The sequence below is a fragment of the Sebastes umbrosus genome, chromosome 5 (assembly GCF_015220745.1).
Source record: "Sebastes umbrosus isolate fSebUmb1 chromosome 5, fSebUmb1.pri, whole genome shotgun sequence".
NCBI classification, from domain to species: Eukaryota; Metazoa; Chordata; class Actinopteri; order Perciformes; family Sebastidae; genus Sebastes; species Sebastes umbrosus.
The window spans coordinates 27,618,208-27,640,748 of record NC_051273.1 but is presented as its reverse complement, the minus strand read 5'-3'; the positions used below and the strand labels follow the sequence as shown (position 1 = coordinate 27,640,748).

The 22,541-nt window shown below is 40.5% G+C and overlaps 1 protein-coding gene across 2 annotated transcripts in view; it reads left to right on the top strand.

Moving 5' to 3' along the window:
- si:ch211-191a24.3 (tensin-3) overlaps window positions 1–7,565 on the top strand; it is a 57,738-nt gene extending 50,173 nt beyond the window's left edge. For both annotated transcript variants that reach the window (XM_037770139.1, XM_037770140.1), the window contains 6 exons: window positions 1,634–1,711; window positions 3,096–3,173; window positions 3,369–3,537; window positions 3,629–3,697; window positions 4,922–4,951; window positions 6,398–7,565. In XM_037770139.1, the coding sequence (XP_037626067.1) occupies window positions 1,634–1,711; window positions 3,096–3,173; window positions 3,369–3,537; window positions 3,629–3,697; window positions 4,922–4,951; window positions 6,398–6,539 (566 nt within the window). In that variant the 3' untranslated portion in view covers window positions 6,540–7,565. The remainder of the gene's footprint in view (window positions 1–1,633; window positions 1,712–3,095; window positions 3,174–3,368; window positions 3,538–3,628; window positions 3,698–4,921; window positions 4,952–6,397) is intronic.
- The last annotated feature ends 14,976 nt before the right edge of the window (window positions 7,566–22,541 follow it).

Genomic DNA, 22,541 nt, shown 5'->3' with positions numbered 1-22,541 from the left:
CAAGTATTTAATACTCTTATCAACATGGGAGTGGGCAAATATGCTGCTTTATGCAAATGTATGTCTGTATTTATTATTGGAAATCAATTAACAACACAAAACAATGACAAATATTGTCCAGAAACCCTCACAGGTACTGCATTTAGCATAAAAAATATGCTCAAATCATAACATGGCAAACTCAAGTCCAACAGGCAACAACAGCTGTCAGTGTGTCAGTGTGCTGACTTGACTATGACTTGCCCCAAACTGCATGTGATTTTCATAAAGTGGGCATGTATGTAGAGGGGAGACTCGTGGGTACCCATAGAACCCATTTACATTCACATATCTTGAGGTCAGAGGTCAAGGGACCCTTTGAAAATGGCCATACCAGTTTTTCTTCGCTAAAATTGAGCACAAGCTTGGAGCGTTATTTAACCTCCTTTATGAGAAGATAGTATCACATGGTTGGTACCAATGGATTCCTTAGTTTTTGTAGTTACATATGATACCAGTATCTTCACTTTAACTCGAGCCCACTACAACCTCTGAAAGATTGACGCGTTACTATCACGTTAACTTTGACAGCCATATATTTAATTACACATTGTAATGTAAACATGGATCGTGATATTGTACATTTTCTAGGAATTAATTTTAAAAGCTGCTTACTGATAAAATTGATTATTTTTTATGGCTAATCCAGTGAATTGAATATCTGATAAATCAAGATACTCAAAAATACTTCCTGCAACTCCAATATTGACATCAAGAAGTCCTGCACGTTATGAGTAGTATAGCAAAATCTATATGTGATCATATCACCTCTTCAGAGCATTATACAGAATAAAACACTGTGATACACTTTATCAAAAAGTCTTTTACACACAACTATTATAGCCTACTGGCTTTCCAGTCAGCCGAGTGGAAAATACAAATAATAACTGGAAGCAATGTAAAAAAAACAGTTTGAACATGTCGAAGTAAAATTAACAAGTACAATACTTATTGTGTTAATGCTCTCTGTAAGCAGTATTCTAATGTGGAAGCTGGTCCAGGAGTTAAAAAAACAACCAGGTTTATGGAGTAGTTTCATCTGCTGCATTGCATCATATTTCATAAACTTATAAACTCATGTTTAATAAAATGTTTATCTGCAAAGTGAGCAGTTACTGTCAGATAAATGGTGCTTTATTTTATGGGTCTGTAATTAAAAGGAAGTTATTGACCTGTAAAACAAAGTGTAGCAGATAAAGGTTGTAGAGTAAAAAGAACAATATTTCCCTCTGAACTGCAGTGGAAGAAAAGCAGAAAATAGCTTCAAACAGTAACACTAATGGTACCAGTAAAGCACCAGAGCTCTCCACCAACCCAAGTCCAGGATTGTTAAACTATTGGTACAATAAAAAAAACACATTTAAACTGGGCTGACATTTTAAATTGCTGTCTTCAGCACAAATCCATCTGTTAATAGTCCACCAGGGTGGACCCACTGAGGTTAACAAAGTACAGTACCCCAGGATTATAATGTGTTTCCTGTGCCGCACTCTACTGGTCGGTGTGATGAGGTGCAGCTGGCTCCGTTATTCTTCAGTTTGGATGGTGGGGCTGAAATGTTCATTAAAAATGTATTTTTTATTTTTCCTGTCAGGAAGTCTCACAGCTCTGGTGTGTCAGCACTCCATCACTCCTCTGGCTCTGCCCTGTAAACTCATCCTGCCTAACAGAGGTAAACTGTGTGTGTGTGTGTGTGTGTGTATGTGTGTGTGTGTGTGTGTTTATCTTAGAGCATGAAACAGTGTCAAGTGTAGAGCTGGGTATCAAACCTCAAACCTTTTGAGGAGCGCTCAGAGTCCTTTTGTTGCCTTTTGAGAGTCAAGAATTGCAACCAAGTTGCCACTAAATCTTTGGTCTGTATTACAAATAAAGACAATAAATAATGACAATACAATTCTTTACATTGAGCTCTATTGGATTATTGTTTGATGTTAAATGTATACGTGTTGTAGGCAAAGTTCTTGAACAGTTGCTTATGTTATGGGACCAGAGATGGTATGAGTAGTAGAGGAATATTGTACTCAAGTACTATTACTTTAGTAAAAACTTACTTAAGACAAAATTTAGGTCAGTTAAATGTACTCTGAGTAAACATTACTGCGTTAAATTTGTTTTAATTAAATTACAATAAATGTCAACGTATACACTAGTGGAACAACATCAGCAACAAGAGCTCTTTTGTCTCACTACAATTAACCAGAAAAGAGACAAATCTCAGACAATTAAACAAAAGTAACCAACAACCAATAACAACTGGACACCGCGGTGGGTGCATCAAACATTATTAAGCCACGTACATTAAATAACCCAACACTTTAACAGCAGAATAAAACATCACCAAGGCAACAACACAGAGATGTATAAACAATATAAACTCAACAGCAGCTGTAGCCAAAACACTCATATTAATGCTAAAAGAGAGACTGCACAGTTGTTACACAACGTCTAGTGTAACACACAACAGTGTTGTTGTACTCACCTGTCTGACCGTCATTCTGTGAGTCTCGTGCACCGTGAAGTCCTCCCCAATCTGCCCCAGGTTCAACTTCTCTGCTTATTCATTCTCAAAGCAAAACATAACCAGTCCACTCAGCCTCTCTGTCCCACTATAACCAGTCCACTCAGCCTCTCTGTACCACTATAACCAGTCCTCAAACAGCAGAATGGCCTCACACACCTGAGTGAAGCTAAAAGTCCTTCAATGAACACAGAAGTCACCGTTGGCGCGTCCACCATGAGCATTTTAGCATGTTAGCATATTAGCCAGATCCAGCATGCACCTGTTGTTCCCATTGTGGGTGTGTTTGATTTGGGTCACTTAGCATGCGTGGCGGGTGGTGCATTAAATCAGTCATTAATTACGGTAGATGCAACCTTTTTTTCTACTATGCCAAGAAATGTAATTCATTACTTCCACCCCAGGTTAGGAAATTAACAACTTTGACTTTAGTGTATTTAAAAAGCACATCACCAGAAGTTTTGTGCTTTCATTTTGCATTTCAATTCAATTTGTGTGTTTCTTGGTCAGTAAACTCTCTGTGTGTTGTCGCTTGCAGACCCAGTGGAGGAGCTCAATGACTCGTCTGCACAGACGGCGACAAACTCAGCAGCTGAGCTCCTCAAACAGGGAGCAGGTACGGGGCAGACACCACATATGTACACAAATCTGTGTGTTTGTTTGACTTGTGGAACCTCAATGAAGTTTATATCCGCTACAAAATACACTTTAGCTCTGTTTCAGTGAATACAATCAGTAGATGATAACTTTCATTTTCATTTTGTGTTGAACTGTTCTATTTTTTGTGTGTTCCTTCATGTTACTTTTGTAGCGTGTAACGTGTGGTACCTGGGCTCTGTGGAGCTGGAGTCTCTGACGGGACATCAGGCGGTTCAGAAGGCGGCCACGCTGACGCTCTCCATGGACCCCCCTCCGGCGTCCACCGTCGTCCACTTCAAGGTGTCGGCACAGGGAATCACGCTCACTGACAACCAGAGGAAGTGAGTGTTCACACATGTGCAGTTTAAACAACACACAGATACAGATTTGAATCCACATGTTCACACAGACTGTCTCTGCTTGTTCCTGCAGGTTGTTCTTCAGGAGACACTACGCTGTCAACACTGTCATCTTCTGTTCTCTGGACCCACAGGGCAGGAAGTGAGTATCATACAGTATATTGTAGTTATTCGTATATATTCTAATACAAAGCATGTCACCGCCCAGGCTGCACAATCCTCTTAAAATATTATTCACAGGTATAGACAATCTTACTGATTAGCTGATGCCCACTCCTACAAGAATTTGGCAACCAGTTACAGTAGAAATATATATATATAGATATATATATCTATATATCTATATATATATTCCAAATTGTTGAAGAATAAAAAGACATTTGTTGGAAGAGAGAGAACCAAGGAGCTAATGGGAAAATACGTATTCAACGTTACTTTCTATGTGTCTATCATGATGGTACAGTGGATTTTCCCTCTAGCAAAATTTGAGAAAACCCACTGTTGTTCCTGCTGTAACAATAAATGAGAGCTTTAGAGTGAGATATCAGATCAGAGCCAGTATTTTCAAACACCTGGAGGGCTTTATTAGTTGTAAAATACCACAAAAAGTTTAGTAAGGAGTTGTAATACATATTGTATCATACATATTATATAAGATGATTACAGAATTTGACTTAAATTGGAATAGAGTATATTATCATTTGATAAGTCCTAGTCCTGCTATGACCATATTTTGAGACTGTCATTTATACATTAATATTGAATGTAATATAACAGCCTGTTCTCATTCCCAGGGCGTCAAATACTGACGCTTTGTCGCGGCCGTTGGCATTCGATACCACCGTACCCTTTAGCACCAGTATGCGACGCACAGGGCTTTCCATTAACTACAATGTAAACCCATATGCGGCAACAGTAAACGCTCAGAGAAAGTGCTGTGGTGACGTAGTTTAAAGAGTGAAAGAGATACGCAGGGCGGGCAGGAGGGGAAGTGGATGGACCCAACAACATAGGGCTTTCTTCCAGGAGACCGCTGTTCGTGTCCCACGGGTTACGTTTCACTTTCACTTTACTATCAGCTGTTTGCTCGTGTTCCGTGTTCACAACCTCAAGTCACATTTTCACTGTACAAACGTAGTCATTTCAAGCCCAACGATATTGTTTAAGTGTTTTTGTTGAATTCACAACATTAAGCATGTTTACTGCTACCAAAAAGTGACGACGAACGGTCTGACAAAGCGTCAGTATGTGACGAGTTGGGATGAGAATGTGTTGAATGTTAATGTCTATATGTGATGTATAAATGTATACATTTGATGGCCAATAACAGTGTGATAACTTTCTTATGTTATTCTGTCGTAAACAGATGGACAAGAGGCAGCAGTTCTACTGCAAAGTAAGTCCCTTTTCTTTACTGCATATCTTGTACCTTTCATCGCTCTCTTCATTCTGTTGTGACACATTATCTTTAGGCCTTTTCTTACTTGAGTACTAAAAAAGTTGTTTACATGAATTGCATCTTCATTCACACTGATAAAACTGATAATTCACCGTCTGGTATCTTCTCATGGGTTGCAGGAAGAAATAAATAACATGCAACCAATAGATGCAATAAGTGCCACGATTATAGAATTAGAAAAATAAGTAGATCTTTGTTTCAAAACTTCAAAATTTGTCCAAGTTTCAGTAGTAAGACTGTTTGATAATGTGACGTACAGAGGTTCAGCACCCAGGATCTCAAGAGCCAGACTGTGTTTTGTTGAAGTGGCCTTGAAGTTATTCTCCATCCAAAATCTATCTTCAAATATCAAATCAATACTAGAGATTGTAATTGTTTTCTTCATGAAGTACGTCTGTGATTAGCTTGAATTCATGTCAATTACAATAAATTCCTTGGGAACATTCATAAGTCATTTGAAATTACTGCCATCCTCGAAAACTCCAAATATCTATAATAATTTTGGGGCATTTTATGCTTTTATTAATTTATGGTGCTAAATGCGAGATTAAGAGCATTTCTATTGCCTCTGCATGGCTCTCAACATGGCGACGGCTGAGCCAGCGGCTCGTAGCTAACGGTGCTAACAGAGCTAACAGTGTTTACCTAAGGGGGAACCGGAGGGTGGGCGTTATGCGTCTGTGACTACGCCGTCGATAGGGACAGCGTTTTTCAGCCATAACCGCTGCAGAGTGGCGGCTGTGAGCTAGCCAGTGGGGCACGCTGACATGCACGAACACGCACTAAAAGGCACGCAAGGCCGGCCCGGCTATGTAAACAAAACATGGAGAAGCTCTGATTACAACACATACAAAGGGAGAGTGACTTCATTCTCTGCTCAGGTAGACATTACTCCTCTATATCTTAACATAGACAATAGTTGTTTGTGGCTATATTAATGTTCTGGATGTTGTACAGAGAATATTTAAGGAGTCAACAGTAGAGTGATGACTGGAAATGAGAGATTCCGAACGCGGGACGTTGGCATTTGTTGTTGGTGTCTCAAACCCCTAAGCCACAAGGGTGCCCCAAAACTCAAACATGTCGCTGTACTTCAACTAAAATATGTGTTTGCAATATACTGAGAACATGGATAGACAATGTAGAAGAGAATTCTGCTGCAGGAGTGTTTTGAAAGTTTGTTTTTCTGCCACAAACACTTTCTGTCAAAAAGGAAACTACAACCTTTTACAGAGATATTTCAAGCCTACAAAGAGGGATACTCAAAGAAGTATTCCTTAAGACACTGAGCTTCTACCTGCTCACAATAGCTGTTTGAAATGTGTAAAATGTAGTTAAACTCTTGTATAAATATTCCTGTCTTTCTCTGTCCCTTTCTTCCAGGATCTTTGGATTCGTAGCCAGGAAATCTCAGAGTGAGACTGAAAATATCTGCCACCTGTTTGCCGAACACGACCCCGAGCAGCCGGCGAGCGCCATCGTCAACTTTGTCTCAAAAGTTATGATTGGGTCACATAAGAAGTGAGGAGAAAGAGACTCACTGCAGAGTGAAGAGAATGGACAGGAAATCAACTTCCAACCCCAACTTCATATAAATATGAGTGTGTGGACCTAAAAAAATAAACAAACTTTTCCTCCTAAGAGCCAAAAACAATGAACTCCACACACTCCAGCGCCTGGTCCTGTTGGTCCATCCTGCAGTATAAACTTGTGTATTTTGTACTGACTGCACTGCAGGATAACGCCACCAGAGGGAGCCAAGACCGTGATGTATAAAGTTAAACTCATCAGCAGGAGCCTGCCATTACTTTAAGATGCATCTTTGGGAATGTTTTATAAAGTTTGTATAAAATCATAGACACTTTTCCTCCAGAGGATCTTGTATGAAAATCATATTTTGACTACTTTATCCGACCTGTATCTTCCATTGTACTCTAAATGTACTATATAATATTACACTGCTTGTTGCTGGCAGTCACAGCCGACAAATACAACACATTTACTTCTGATTAAACCTGGAGAATATCTGATATTCTGCACATAAACACACATTATAAGTATGACTATAATTTCTAAAAGCTTTTCTTTTGGTAAAAAATGTGTAAATCAGATTTCAACATCACTTTAGAGCAAACCACAGGCCCATTTTATATGTTAAAACATAACCAACGATACTGTCATATGACAAAGCCAGCATTGTGGTCGCCTTGTACTTAAGATGGATTTATTGTGTTGTGTTTATAGTATTTATCCCTTTTTACAGATGTGTAAAAGTCTTTTTCCTAAATATATGTGCCATATATTTTTGTATATTAACATACTGTACATTAGGTTTAAACGCAGTGAACCTCAGAATTTATAAAATGATGTCACATATTGTTGTAGTATTTTACATACTAGTAAGATACTACATAAGCTGCCCATGTATTACTAATATAGATGTCAATATTTTCCTTTTACAGTAACTCCAATACAAATGTATGTACAGTTGATGTGCCATGAAAAATATTATTCAGATTTTCACTCAAATACAGTCACTGTGAGAAACTTTTAGTCCACCTCAGTATTTTTTCCATTCACAGCTTCCTCTATTCATCACAGTCATCTTGTTTTGCTGATTTGTCAATGAATGTTGATCAGTTACCGCGGCAATTCTGTCATTTATTAAAGCGTTGGTGCACCAAAGTCCCATAAAGAAAAAACACATTTTCTTAATTACTTCCAGTGGTATCTAGCCATGCAGATAGTTTTGTTTTATTTGCCCACGTTTTACTTTTGTGATCAGTTTTTTTTTTAATGTTGATTTATAACAAACAGATAGAAAACAGTGTGCCACACACACTTCAGTGGTAGGGATGAACAATTTTGAAAAACTATCAAATTGTGATTATTTTGTCTGACATTGCAAATTGCGATATGATTTGTAATATTAGAGGGAATGATCATTTTTACATCATTATTCTCATTTTCATTGCAAAACATATTCAAATGGTTATGGTGTGATTTTTACTGGGATCTGCAAAGATGTTTTCTTAAGTCTGTAGAATATGGTGTGTAGGCCAGGACATCTTGACAGCAACACAATTTTATTAATTTCATTTCATTTAAAATGGTACTTTGACACAAATTTCACCTTGCACAAATATAATGCCGCGATTTGAAAATTGCAGTAGGCCATATTGCGATTTGTGCAGCCCTATTCCGTGGTGACCAAACCCTCCTAATACTCGCCACAAGATCTGCAAATAAGTCTGTTTTTTCACAGGGACACTTCTTGGATGCACACAAACAAAAAGCATATTGAAAATGATTTAGGACAAAAATTAAATAAAGCTCAAGGCAACATGGTAATATTCACATAGGATCAAAACACTGTATGCAACACAATAAAACGGAAGAAGATTTGTCCAGGTTCTGAGAAATCGGTCTCTGAGATTTCTGCCAGAAATCTTCTTCAACTGTGGTACAATGGAGGAGAACGGAATTTTGTTGTTTAAATTTTAAACTGCGTTGTCTGATGAAAACTGTTCTCACTGAGGCCTGTGTTTCTGAAAAGACATGTTGGTGGTTCATTTTTCAAAGATATAGGGCTGGTGTTATTTTTTATTTATTTCAGGAAATAATATATATTATATAATATTTAACTCTAATGAAAAGACCAAAAACCAACAACATATGCTACTCCATCTCTCAAAACTTTGCAACTTCCCTGTGGCTCTCAAGCCCAATCTTTAAAACGAGCCACAAATATGTTGTTTTATCTGTTAGTTATTTCCCTAAAACAGCTGGTCACTGTAGTTTTTAACAAACAGGAGGAAATAGTGCATATGTTGGGGACTATTTTCAGTGGCGGATTAATTCACACTTGGTGCTCTAGTGAGTATTTGAGGCAGCAGGAGGGTGTATGCGGGATTGAGTGTGAGTGTGTGTGTTCATGGTAATGAAGGAACATGTCACCCAGTGCAACACTGATATGTGTTTAATAGTTTTAATAGTTAGTAGGATCAAATTCATTGTTGTTTTTGGTCTTTTCATTGGATTTGTTGACATGTCATGTAACTCTCTAAACCTCAAAAAATAACACTAAAACTATCTGCTATTGGCAATATATCGTATATTATATCGATATCGTGATATGAGACTAGATATCTTCTCTCATCTCTCAGAGAGAGTGAGAGTAGATATCTTATTCGATTTAAAATTTCATAATATCATAATGTGGCATGGCAAGTATTGTCTTTTCCTCGTTTTAAAGGCTACATTACAGTAAAGTGATGTATTTTTCTGAACTTAACAGACTGTTCTAGCTGTTCCATTATTTGCCTTTACCCACTTAGTCATTATATCCACATAACTGAATTATTTCTCATTGTGTAAATATTTTGTAAAAGCAACCAACAATAAACCCGACAACATTGTTGCAATATCGATTTCAAGTTGGTCAAAAATATTTAGATATTTGATTTTCTCCATATCGCCCAGCCCTACTATCTGCACCTCTAGATAATCTAGAGGTAAAAGAATATGTTCTTTTATGATTCTGGGCTGAACTGACCCTTTAAAATCTAAAGTTGTAGTTTACAGTTTTGCCAATAGATGGCAGTAATCAGTCACCAAATGTCACACTTCATACTGAACCCAAGTATGGATGAGTTGAGCTCTCACTGGAATACACAGAACTTGAAAGTATTTCACGAATAATCTTTTTTTTTTTTGGATGTATAATTTGTTTGATTTTCAGCTTTTCTCTTCCTTCTCGCTTTTATAATCGCACCAGTTTTATACCAAGAAACAGTTGCAGATGGAGCGGAGCAGGTCCACACATGCAGGAAGAACCACCCTCTTGAATAAACTTGGCAATGTCAAAGTGTGTCCAAGCTTGTGTGTGTGTGTGCATGAGAAAGACAGCATCCGAGAGGGTGTGCACACGACTGAAAAAAGTGGTTTAAATGACTAATAGGCCTCTGGGTGCCTCATGGATCTGCTGATCTGTCTGTCTCCAGCCTCTGTGTGTTGGTCGAGACTTTTAGAGGCCAGATCATCAGATACAGGTTTTGAATGAGGCTCTATTCAGGTTCCTGGTCTCTGTGGAGAGAGCCGAGGAACTGGAAGTGGGACAGAGACGTGGGGACCCAGTCCTGCAGTCCTGGAGAAAGAGGGACAGCATGGAGGGTGGAGGGGGGGTTGTAGTGATGGTGTGTGTCTGCATGGGGGTGGGGGTGATGGAGGTGGTGGTGGGGGGTTGTCGGTGGTGGATGACCTCACCATTACGGGAAACTTTCCCACAGCCTGCACACAAAGAAGGCCGTCAAAAGGTAAAAAGGATGAGAAAGAATAGAAATTTAACACAGTGTGTAAAAAAGGAGGCAAAGTGTGGAAGAGCGGTTGGCCGATGAGAAAGCAGCTCTTTCGGAGGGGGAGTTGTCTTCCCTTTTCAGCCGTTCACAGATTTTTCGGGGTTGATAGAAGCTCAGAAAGAACCTGAGAGAGAGTCGGCTCACAGCAGCAACCTTCAGTTTGCTCTCTGCTGAGTCACCTGCCGCCATTTTGTCCCCTAGCTGGACCTCTGCTTGCACTTCCTGCCGCACTTCCTGTCAGGCGGCCCACCAGCACCTGGTGGCCCGGCGGTTTTCACAGCCGCCGCCGCCGCCGCTGCTGGACGACATCACATTCCTGGCATTGCTCGCTCCGAATGCTGTTTGGAAATCCAAAGGCCGGCTTCCGTTCGGGAATGCCTCCCTCACAGAGTCCCTCTCAGCCTCTGATCCCCGGCCTCCTCTCACTTTATTTGAGTTAGCTATTTAAAGCCCATGCTAAGTGCGCTGCTGCTCTGGCTGCACAGGGGAGCAAACACACACTCCCATCTCACACACTAAAACCACATCGGCCCACAAATAATCCCTCTCCTATTTTTAATTTGGTGGGCTGAAAGGACGCAGCCTGCAGGGCTGACTGCGACCAGGCCGGCAAACGTTTTTGTTTTATTTGTCATGTGGTGCTTTGTTACTGCACCAAAGATGGTTAGCATGTAATTAGCTTTTAGTGATATGAAGATATATAGCGGTGCTATCACTAATTATACTGTTTATCACCGGTGGAACACATTTACTCAAGTACTGCTTAAGTAGAGCTTTGAGGTCCTTGTACTTTACTTGAATATTTACATTTTATGCTACTTTGCACTACATTTCGTAGGGGAAAAGTTGTTTCATATTTCAGTTCATTTTGCTGGTAGGCTACTTTATTAAAGTAAAATTTGAATGTGGAACTTTTACTTGTACTGGAGTATTTTTACACTGTGGTGGTGACCACAAAGCTTTTCAAAGCTAGCAAACTAATGCTGTGCAGCCAAACCAGTAGAACTGTTCTTTACATTTTAGTAAAGATCTCAAAGTTTCCAGAGAAAAACAACTGTGAATTTTGGGGAAATGTGTATAGAATTATACACAATACATCAAGAATATTTGAATATTTAATTGTGTAAATATTACATAGCTTCAATGAAGAGTTCAAATTGATACAGAATAGGCTATATTCTATATTATACTGCAACCCGATATCACGCCAAAGCATGTAATAGACCCGCCTGTCCACCAGAGGACAGAGTCAGTGTTGCGTTTTGCTTCGCCGAGGCGTGAATATTACACGTGTGTATTAAGGTGCCGTACCAGCAGGGGGCAACAAAACTACTCACTTAGGTTTAGGGAAAATGTCATGGTTGGGCTTAAAATAAGTATGGAAACTAAATAAAATACGTACGGAAACAACAAAACCTCACTACGAAACACGGGGCAAACGTCACTAGCGTAACTTACAAAACAAAACACCGGTTTCCCGGTTGAATGTCCTGTGTTTGTTGGACCCGTCCATCTACCCTCCCATCCGACATGAGCGGTCTTTCTCCCCTTTTTATTCTACGTCATTAAATTGCAATCAGTACAGACTACATGCCATGAAAATGACACGCCTAAAGCAAGAACGGCCTTCTTGTTACATGCTTTTGCCTTGACATTATCATGTCACACTAGTGGAATAAGATGGGGGGGGGTTCAACCTTAAAGGTAGCCTATAAGGAAGAAAGAAGACTGAATTTTAAACCCTTTATACCTTTTCATTTATAAGTTGTCCCTTATTTAACCATTTGATCGGAGTTCACGAGTGATTAACAGCTGCCTCCATTGAAAAAACAGCCAATAGGAACGCTGTCTCTCTGAAATGACCTGTGATTGGCCAAAGTCTCCCGTCACAGGCTAGATATTCCAAAGCCTGAAAACAGAGCCATGAGGAGGTGCAGAAGTCTAGTTTTCTCTCAGAGCTCTTGAATTACAATATGCTGACAGGTTATTATGGAATTTGTGCCCAATGATGCCAAAAACATCGTACCTACTGCCACTTTAAACTACTTTTCTAACTGAAGTACTTATTTGTTCAATATCTCTGGTTATATTACTGTGAATCTAGGTTAAATCATTTGACAAAATATGCTGTGAAATGAAAGAAATTTGAGATTTCCTGAACAGCTTATATCTGAGTAGCTCTTTCTTTAAAATCTCTGGTTGCACTCGAACATTGAGCAGGACTGCTACGACAACATTGGAGCTACAGGATTTTTGTGTCAATGTGAAGAAAAAAGCCAAAAACGCCATTCCTGTGTGGTTATTTAATGGTTTCCCAACTGAAATATCACTGACCCTTCTTGGTAACTTACCCTCCAATCCACATTTTCCCCTTAACACACAAATACACCTGTATGTGAACTTGTGTGAGCAGGAAATCAGAGTTACTCAACATCACAGAGCAACTGTTTTTGTTTTAGATTTATGTGTCTGACACTTCCAACAACAGTGTAACATGAACGCACCACAGAAATATGGTTCTGTTCTAATACGCCGCGGCATCAGAAACTCCCACGCCAATAAAAATTTCCGGCCTACGTGCTCTCAGGCACATACTGAGAAAGCAGTGCCTTTATGGCCGGCCTCTTCATTGTATTGTCTCTAGTATAACTGACTGAAATACACTGTTTCACACGCACACACACACACACACACATACACACAAAAGGCCTGGGTACTTGGGTATCAGCGTCAGTCTTAATGAACCTGTCTCCAGGGGGCGGGGCCGGGGTAATGTCCCACACAAAGAGCTCCCGCTGGGCCACCGAGCCAACCAGAGGCCAACAGATTAACTTGCATTACATCAGCATCCCCACAATACACCTAATGAGGGAGGGATTATGTGTGTATGTGTGTGTGAGAGTGCGTGTGTTTGTGTGTGTGTGTGTTGGCTCTCATGCCATTGCATCACTAATTAAATGCGATGACTCACTTTTGCTGATTCAGTGTGCGTTCCGCTGCGCAAGCAGACGTGTTTGGGGCCGGAAGCATCTTAACGTACGTTTTGCCTCCTTAAAACTGCTCTAATCAATATTTTCATATTACTGCAACAATGAATCAGATGACACACTATGTGTGATGCTGCCCGTAGTGACGAACCCACAGGGATATATCACCAACTCTACTGAGCATTTTAGTGTCTTTCAGCTCAGCGTTTTTGGTTGTGTGGCAATCAATCAAAGTTTCCGGCTGCAACTGTTTTCAGCAAAAAAAAGGTCTGATGAACCCACTGTACACTACCTTCTCAGCACCAGCTAGTGAACAAAGTAGAGCATTTAGCAGCTAAAGAAGCAGATATTTCCCTTAGGAGTTGGTAGAAAACAGAGCTAAATGCCCTGACACACCCGCACCGTTGGCTCTATCCTGCCCGTGTCGGAGACTTTTTGGCCGATTCAGCGCATTGAATCGGCAACGAGAGAGAGAAATCACTCTGATTGGCTGTTCAGCTTAAGTGAATCAGTGCAGGAGAAGAGAAACGGACGTGAGGAAAGCAAGTAAATGAGTAAAATCAAGAGGGCACACATAAAGTTCTTCTCATTTTTCATCTTCATCTCATCAGTTCATTCCAATACACGGATGTTTTCACAACAACATGGCCATCTGGAAGTTAAGTGGTGAGTGAGAGTGGTGTGAAAATAGTCGGCAACGACGCTTTATTTCATGTACGTATCATAACAACGGCTTGTGTATCCGCCGTCCTCGGTCTTCCGGTTTCCCTTTTTTTAATGACGAATACAGACTAATGCCACTTGCTGGTATGGAGAGTTATTTCCCCTCACGCAGGCGCAGAACGTACATGGTAGTTGGCTGTAGTCTTTGCGGTGTGTTTGAGTGCAATTTTTGGGCCAAGACAAAGGCGACATGAGGCAACACAACAGTTGGCCTTTGTCGCTGCTAGTTCTTTCATGTCGGTTTGGCGTGTCTGGGCCTTATAAGAGAAAAGAATATTGGACATTCGCCAGGTGGATAAAAACACGACTCCAAATCCATGCAACATTCACCACATCAACTTCACAAGATGTGTCAATTTTAGGGTTTCAGCTTGTTCCACAGCCTCTAAGTGGCAAAAACATCTGCAATGCAGCTTTAAAGACTCATTACAACTTGGAGAACATTACATGACATAACATTGGCTATAAAAATAACTCAACTTTTGGTTACACACGGAACACGAACGCCGGTCCCCTGAGTAAATGTCCTGTGTTTGTTTGACCCATCCACCCTTAGAGGACTTCTGGCTCTTAATACGACGTCTGTTGCTATGACCGTCTAATAAAGACGCAGATGGGTTTACATTGGAGTTAGTTGAAAGCCCGGTGCGTCTCATACAGACACTAAAGGGTGCCTTGTGCGTTGATATCAAGATGCCGCGGGCCACTACCCAAGCGGCAGTATTTGACGCCACATGTTGCCATAACTGATAGAAATGGAGGACAAAATTATGAAAATAAGACCAGAGAGAATAAGTGTAATTTTCCTTTAACATTACAGAAGTTACATGTTGGCGTGCTGTGTGAGTTTTGTTTTGTGAGAGGAAAGTCAGTGGAATGGTGTTTTCGTGTGTCTCTTTGTGCTGGTTCCTGCCTCTCTCCACAGTGTTTTATTAGACCCGACGTACCTCTGGTTCACGTTTCAACTATGTTTTTTTCCATCTTCAGTTTCAGCCTCATTCTTTCTCCTTTTCTCTTTTATTTCCTGTCTTTTATTTGGATTTGTCTGTGCACTTAAAAACTTTACAGAATGTGGGAACAAAGTAGTGAGTCTACGTGTGTCTCCTGTGGAGAAAGACACATGCTGCCTGTGCTGTTCGGCCCTCTGCATCCAACTTTCTTTTCCTCTTTCTTTCTCTCTTCCCCACCCCCCCCCATCAGTATTCTCATTTAGTATTTCTACCTCGTGAGGTTTTTGGATGCCATGACCCAGATTTCTTTCTGTCTGCTGTCAAAGAAAGAAAGCAAAGCTTAAAAAGGGGGCCAGGACAGAGGGAGACTCGGAGTCAAATCACCGAATAAAATCAATGAACTGAATAATTAAAAAAAAAAAAAAGTAAATAAACTCTGAGTGGAGGAGAAAGAGGGTGAGGGATACAATGAGAGGGTCAGACAGAAATAGAACAGGGTTGTTTGGGATGGCTGGACAGTGGGTACCAGTGTGGACAGCCTCCAGTATCTGTGCTCGCTGTGTTGTCACACCCCTCAAATTTAACTAGGTTGCCCGGGGTAACGGGAGGGGGGACGAAGGGATGAAAGGCATCCAACTGCCCCCAGAAGCCTCCGCTGTCTGACCGTCTCCCTCTACAATCGAGGAACATTACGTGAGTGCAGTTAGTTCATGATCAGATCACACTAAACAGTCGATATTAGCCTGATAATGGCAAAAAATCAAAAATTAGCGCGTTGGCAATTTTAGGCTCTTGTTAGGGGTTCTCAAGCAATAATGATCAAATCCTCTGACACCCAATATTACCATCTTTAAGAGGGTGTATGGACTCAGTCTTAAAGCTAGATCATATGGTATCAGATCAGATGGTTTCATATGAAACTAAAAAGCCTAAGGAATCCATTGGTATCAAACATGTCATGTTAGCGTGTTGACAAGAAGGCTAAATAACCAAATTTAGGCAAAAAACTGGGAAAACTGGCATGGCGATTTTTAGAGGGGTCCCTTGACCTCTGACCATAAAGACATTTCCACCATAACTTGATGCAGAAAGGGCAGAAATTGGTGGATAAAAATTTACCAAAATGCAAGAATTTAAGTGTTTTACTCTCAAAATTCCTGGGGAACAACCCCCGATATTATATTTTTCAATATCTTACAAGTAGAAATATAAACAATTCAAAAATTTCTGTTTTTATTCAACAAAAGAACAACAAATGTTACATGCCGTCTAAACACAAGCAGCCCACAAGAACATTGTCCAATTAGTCTAAAACTATTTTAAATTTTTATTTAAAACAGGAAAAGTCTGATCAAAAATAAGTAAGACATTTATTTTTTATTTAAATCCATTTATTTATTTATTCTACTTTATTTTATTTTATTTTAATTCTTTGGATTTTTTAAGTATGTGTCCTCCCTTTTTCTCTGAATTCAATTGAAATTACAGTTAAAAATGAAGTTTTGTTTTGTTTTTTGTGTTTTCTCTCTCCCCCTTGTATTAACTTGTGAAATTTTGTGTAAAAACAAAGAGACAGCTGTAAAATGAAAATACAGTGGTAAAGAATGTGATGATGATTGTATAAGTTACTGAAACTGCAATAAAAACTAAGTTAAAAAAAAATAAATAAGTAAGGCTACGAATATGACCTTCAGTATCATTTGATGCCAGCTTTCGGTACTTGTCGGTTTTCAATATTCTTTCCTACAGACGCATCTCGGTGATTTTATCTGTGGTTAGATGCTCAGATATGCCTTTTTCCGCTAGGGCTCAGTAGAGTTAGGTTCCATTCTCTCAGAGGATTGCCTTTCATATCTTTAAACAGATTTTGGGGACAGAGAAATTGAATTTTAGTTTAGATGCTTTAAAGAGTTGACCTTAGTTCAGTTTTGGGGAACAATGTCGTTAAAACCAGTCTGAAAACATGAGTTTCAATCTTCTTCCAAGTGAATTACTACAGTGCATGTGTTTGTTGTGTTGAGAACTCACTAGTTATTGAAGCATGGCCACATGTCACATAATTATTCAGACAATTTGTAGTCTTGACAATAATTTATTCCACTTTCAAAAAGGTAATCCAACTTTGTTTTCTTGTGTAATATTTTAAGTTAGTTGCACCATTTTGAAGTCTATAGCTATATGCTTGATACATTGACCTCATTGTGACCAGGTCCCTCCTCGTGTTGCAGGAGCGACTCAGCTGAGAGGCTGCAGGACCAGCTACAGTCTCAGCTGATGCTCATATTTATTAGGTGTCTCTTTATGTAACCAAGAAAGAAAATCAAATGCAGTTAGGTACAGTTACAGTAAGTGCAGCATGATCTGTTCATTTCTTTAGATTTCCTGCCTAAAAAGTCATCCAGTGTTACAAGCTGGCCAGTCACCAAACTACCCCCCAAGAATAATAACTTGGTTTGTAAAGAGGCTGTGTAAACTAGGGCTTGTGTCACAAATTTAGGATTACTAAATTTAGGGGGACCAGATTTAGTTTTACAAAATTATCAGGACAATTTACGAAACCCCCTCAGACTCTGAATCAAGTCATGTGAAGTAAAAATAGCTCCTCTGGGTTTCACTCGGCGCGTTTTTCCAGCTAATTTAATAATCCTGCCTTGTGAGACGGGCCTCCGGCGTGATTCAGATCAAAGAAAACAAACTGCAAGCGTGAGTGTGTCCTTATTCTGCTGTCAGCTGCTCTGGAGCGTTGCGCTCACTGAGGTTTACCATGATAATTACCAGATGTGTTCCTGAAACAGCTAATTTGTCTAACAAAGTCTTATACGAGGCTTCTGGATTATACCTCATCTCGCTCTGACCTCTACTGAGAATCCACCTTCTTTTGCTCCGTTTTTTTTTTTTTTTACCTTGAACAGCTAATTGTGTCAGACAGGACTGATGAAATCTCACAGTCGTCTTACTTTTCTCATTACTGAACAGAGGCGAGTATTCAGGCCGAGCCCAGCCAGTGTCAGCTGTCAGCGGCTCTGTCTCCACGCTGCCAGCCCCGGCCCTCCTCCTCCAGACTCCCTGGCTGTGTGTGTATGCTATGATGTCATGCTGCAGCGGGGGTGTGTTCGGGGGGTGTGTTTAGGGGTGTGTGTGTGGTGGAAGGCGCGGGGGCAGGATAACAATGATGGCTGAACCCTTGACCTTCTGGTCGTGACCTTCCAGCGCGGAGTCACCAGCCGGGTGAAACCTCTTTGCGGCAGCGGGGGGGGCAGACCCCCTCACGTGGCGGCTAGCCTGCTGTTAGCATTAGCATGGGCTAAAGACCCGGGGTCTCGAACTCGAGGCCGAGAGGTCAGGGGAAGACCCTGAGCCGACACCTCCTTTTCTGAGCACTCACATACCTGCATACAAAGCCCAATCAAGCGATGCATTTCTGCACAAAAATAACAAAAGAGAAGAAGAGAAAAACACAGGTAACCCGATGCACATTCACACACTTCAGCTCATACACTCATTCAAACACAAATACAAGAATTGCATGCACGCACACACAATCCCATCCAGGTAGAGTTACCTCTAACATAAACATCTACACCCAAAGAAAGCAACACACCCTCTTGGGGACACATTCCCGTATCCTGAGCCCTGCCGCTGATAAGCGTCTTGTGTGACCGGGGACACATGGGCCGAGTTTGGGCTAATTCAGCACCTGGGAACCCCTCCGCTCTCGTCCTCCACCCCTGTCTAACTCCCTCTTTGGGAACAAACCCAGCCTTGTGCAACTCCCAACAATGTCAGTGACACTCTACACTGCCCCATTGCCACTAATTGTTAGCTCACAATGCTTCCTGGTATTGTGTTCAACAATGCCCACTCTGAATAGAGAGTCTAACCTACTTGTATTGTCGCTAATTGGTTTCTTGAGAGGAGTAGAAAATGGGGAGAGAATGGGAGAGAGGAGATGTTGGTAATGGACTGCAGTTTCATTGGAGTCGCCAGTAAATAGAGTTCACAAAGGGCTTTGTGGGGTCGAGGGCCGAGGGTCGGAGGTGAAGAAGAAGAGGTGCACCTGCACTCTCCACAGGCTGACAATGAGCTTATTCAGCTGCTCTGCCCAGCAAAAACCATGGAGGACGGAGGCAGTGGCTGTCCCACAGCCCCGGAGAGACGACCAGTCACACACACACACACACACACACACACACACACAAACACACACACACGTTAAACAGTGAGAGGCAGAAATAAAGGAGAGACAGAGGGTGGGAGGGGGTGAAAAAGACTGTATCTTTACATCTTAAAGAGAAGTGACTATTAATGTATTGTTCTGTGCAATAAATGTTTACATTCCTTTGTAAAGCCAACAATCACACTAAACTAATGACAGACAGGGAAGGGAAGAGAAGTGTAATAAACAGTAAAGAAGAAAAGAAATATAGAAGGGGAGATGGAAGAAATTGGAAAAAATGGAAAATGGAAGAAGAAATGACTGGAAAAGACAGAAGTTTATGGGAAGAAGAGTTGAAGAAAAAGGGACGGAAGGGGAAGAAGACAGATACAAAAAATAAGAGAAGAAAAAGTATAAGGGAAGAAAATGGGAGGGAAAAAAAGAAAAATTGAAGAAAATGTGCAGAAAAGTGGAAGAAAACCCGGGAAGAGAGAAGAGTGGACGATAATGTGAATAAGAAGAGTTGAAGAGAAGAGAAGAAAAGAGAGGGGAAAAGAAGAGAGGGGAAAAAAGAATAAGTGAGTGGGAGTATGTGTATATATATATTAGAGAGAGAAATATGACCTGTTTAACTACCTAACACTAGCAGCTTAGCAGCTTAATTACATATTAATAGAACTACTAATGCCAGTTTTTTTTTAATCATAGCAAATATTTAAATAGAAATACAAAAATATGTTTCCTAATCATTTTTTAATTGTGTGTTTTTATGCAAATAACCACTATAAATGACAATAACACAGTAAAAGGATAACAATTAGAGTTTTTGATGGTTGGAATGTAGAAAAACATCGAAGTGAAAGCAGAGTTTTTTTAAATGTGAACTTGCATTCAAAATATTTTGTCCCTAAAATCTATGAATAATCGTGATGATGATCGCGATCTCAATATTGATCAAAATAATCAGGATTATCATTTTGGCCATAATCGTACAGCCCTACTATGACTTGCCCCAAACTGGGCCTATCTGTAAAGGGGAGACTCGTGGGTACCCATAGAACCCATTTTCACTCACATATCTTGAGATCAGAGGTCAGGCGTTATTATCGGTTAACTTTGAGAGTTGAAGGGTTGAAGTTTTGTTAAGTTCTGCAGTGTGTATTGGTCAGCCGGTCTTGTTTGTTATAGTACTGGAGAGCTGGTGCTCTAATGTTAGACTGTAGGTGATGGGGTACAAAGTGTTCACGACATAGTTCACTGTTGCCTCGCAAAGCTAATAACTAACTCATTAAATCCAACATTTTTGCATTAACTTATACTGTCTAATGCGACATCATAAAACATAAATAGCGCAATTCTTCTGTGAATCAATTTTTTCCACGCACCCCTATTGCTCAGTCTCTGCTGGCACCATCGAAGATTCTTCTTCTTTGGGCTTGGGGAGTATATAACATGTTTCAAGTCATGACACTCACGTCCAAGTAAAGCCACGAGTGATTAAGTCTTCTTTTTTATTGTCAAGTCATCAAATTTGTGACTTGAGTCAGATGCAGAAGGCTTTTGCCAGTAGCTAAAAAGACAAGCTGATAAACCTCACCACAGCACAGCTCCACACCTTATAAGGACACAGAGCTCAAAAACCTGGAGTTTTCAATGCATTTAAGAAGGATCCTTTGTTGATAGGAAGAAGTGAACTGTTCTCTATTAATGAGCTTATTTGGTATTTTAAGCCTAATGTTTGATTAATAACAGGGCAATATGTATTATGTACTAATTCCCTGCTGGTTCATGTTGCTAATCTCTAGCTCTGCCACTAATTTTCTCTCGTGTTTACTTAGTCCATTTTTGGTATCTCCTCTTATTCCCCCGGTTTAGTTTTTCGTCTCGCTCTAAGGAATCTGCACTAACTTTGAAAAATAACAGATAACTCTCACGCTGTCCTTTTCCTTAAATTTCACACAGATACACACACACACACACACACACACACACACACACACACACACACACACACACACATCTGTAAACATGCATTCAGAGAACACATACACACACTTGGACTCACTCCTGCGTTATATAAAGGCCATGTTTTTGTTTCCGTTGTACATGTAGCAGGGTAAATGCAGCCGCTGCTGACAGGGGAGTCCAGGCGCTGGGGACACTCCCAGAATGTAAAGCCTGCAGTATTGAATGGTTACACTCACTGGTTGGAAAGGGTATATGTGTGACAGTGTGTGTAATATATCTATATCCGCGTGTGTGTTTGTCAGGTTGTCTGCGTGCATGCATACATGTGTGCTATGTAAACTGAAACACATTCACATTGGGAAAGTAACTATGATCTCGGCATCAATTTGGTATGTGCATGAAAACTGATCTGTACTTCTGGATCAGGGTGTTGCGGAGGCTACAGGAGCTGACATGCACCTCCTCAAATATATAACTACATGTCGGGGCAATGAAGATACTACATAGACACCACAAACACTTTTATACATGAGCTTGAGCTTCTTGTTTTCTCCTACATGTTTCCAATTGAGGTATAGATTATTAATAGTGAAAACATGCAAGTTGAGGTTCTCTTTTTTTGTTTTAGTAACACTGGATAGATGTAGGGATGCCCCGATTGATCGGCCACCGATCGCTATCGGACGATACTCAGTAAAAATATGCGATCAGGTGATCGGCATTAAAGGAACACTGTGTTACATTTCAGGGGATCTATTAGCAGAATTTGAATATAATATTCATAACTATGTTTGCATTAGTGTATAATCACCTGAAACTAAGAATCGTTGTGTTTTCGTTAGCTTAGAATGAGCCCTTCATATCTACATAGGGAGCGGGTCCATTTCAGGTGTTGTTACACACGACATCTATTGCACGTCTGTCCGTCCTGGAAGAGGGATTCCCTCCTCAGTTGCACTTCCTGAGGTTTCTTCCATTTGTTCCCTGTTAAAAGATTTTTTGGGGGGAGTTTTTCCTCATCCAATGAGAGGGCCGTACTGTAAAGAACAGAGGGTGTCATATCTTGTACAGATTGTTAAGCCCCCTGAAGCAAATCTGTGATATTGGGCTATACAAATAAAATTGATTTGACTTCACAGAGTCCACAGTGTTGCACTGGCATGTTTCTACAGTAGCCCAGAACGGAAAAACCAAACACTGGCTCTAGAGAGAGCCTTACATGTTTTTATGTTACCTGAAGGCCACCGTAGTTCTGCAGTAACGTGAGCCGCAGAAAAACTGTGGTACCGCCAGCCATCGTCTGACTTCTGTTGCTCCTAGAGTAGTATTACGGTAAGGATGGCCTCTGAGCGAGGCAAATGTTATCGCAGTGTTGAAAAGAGAGGA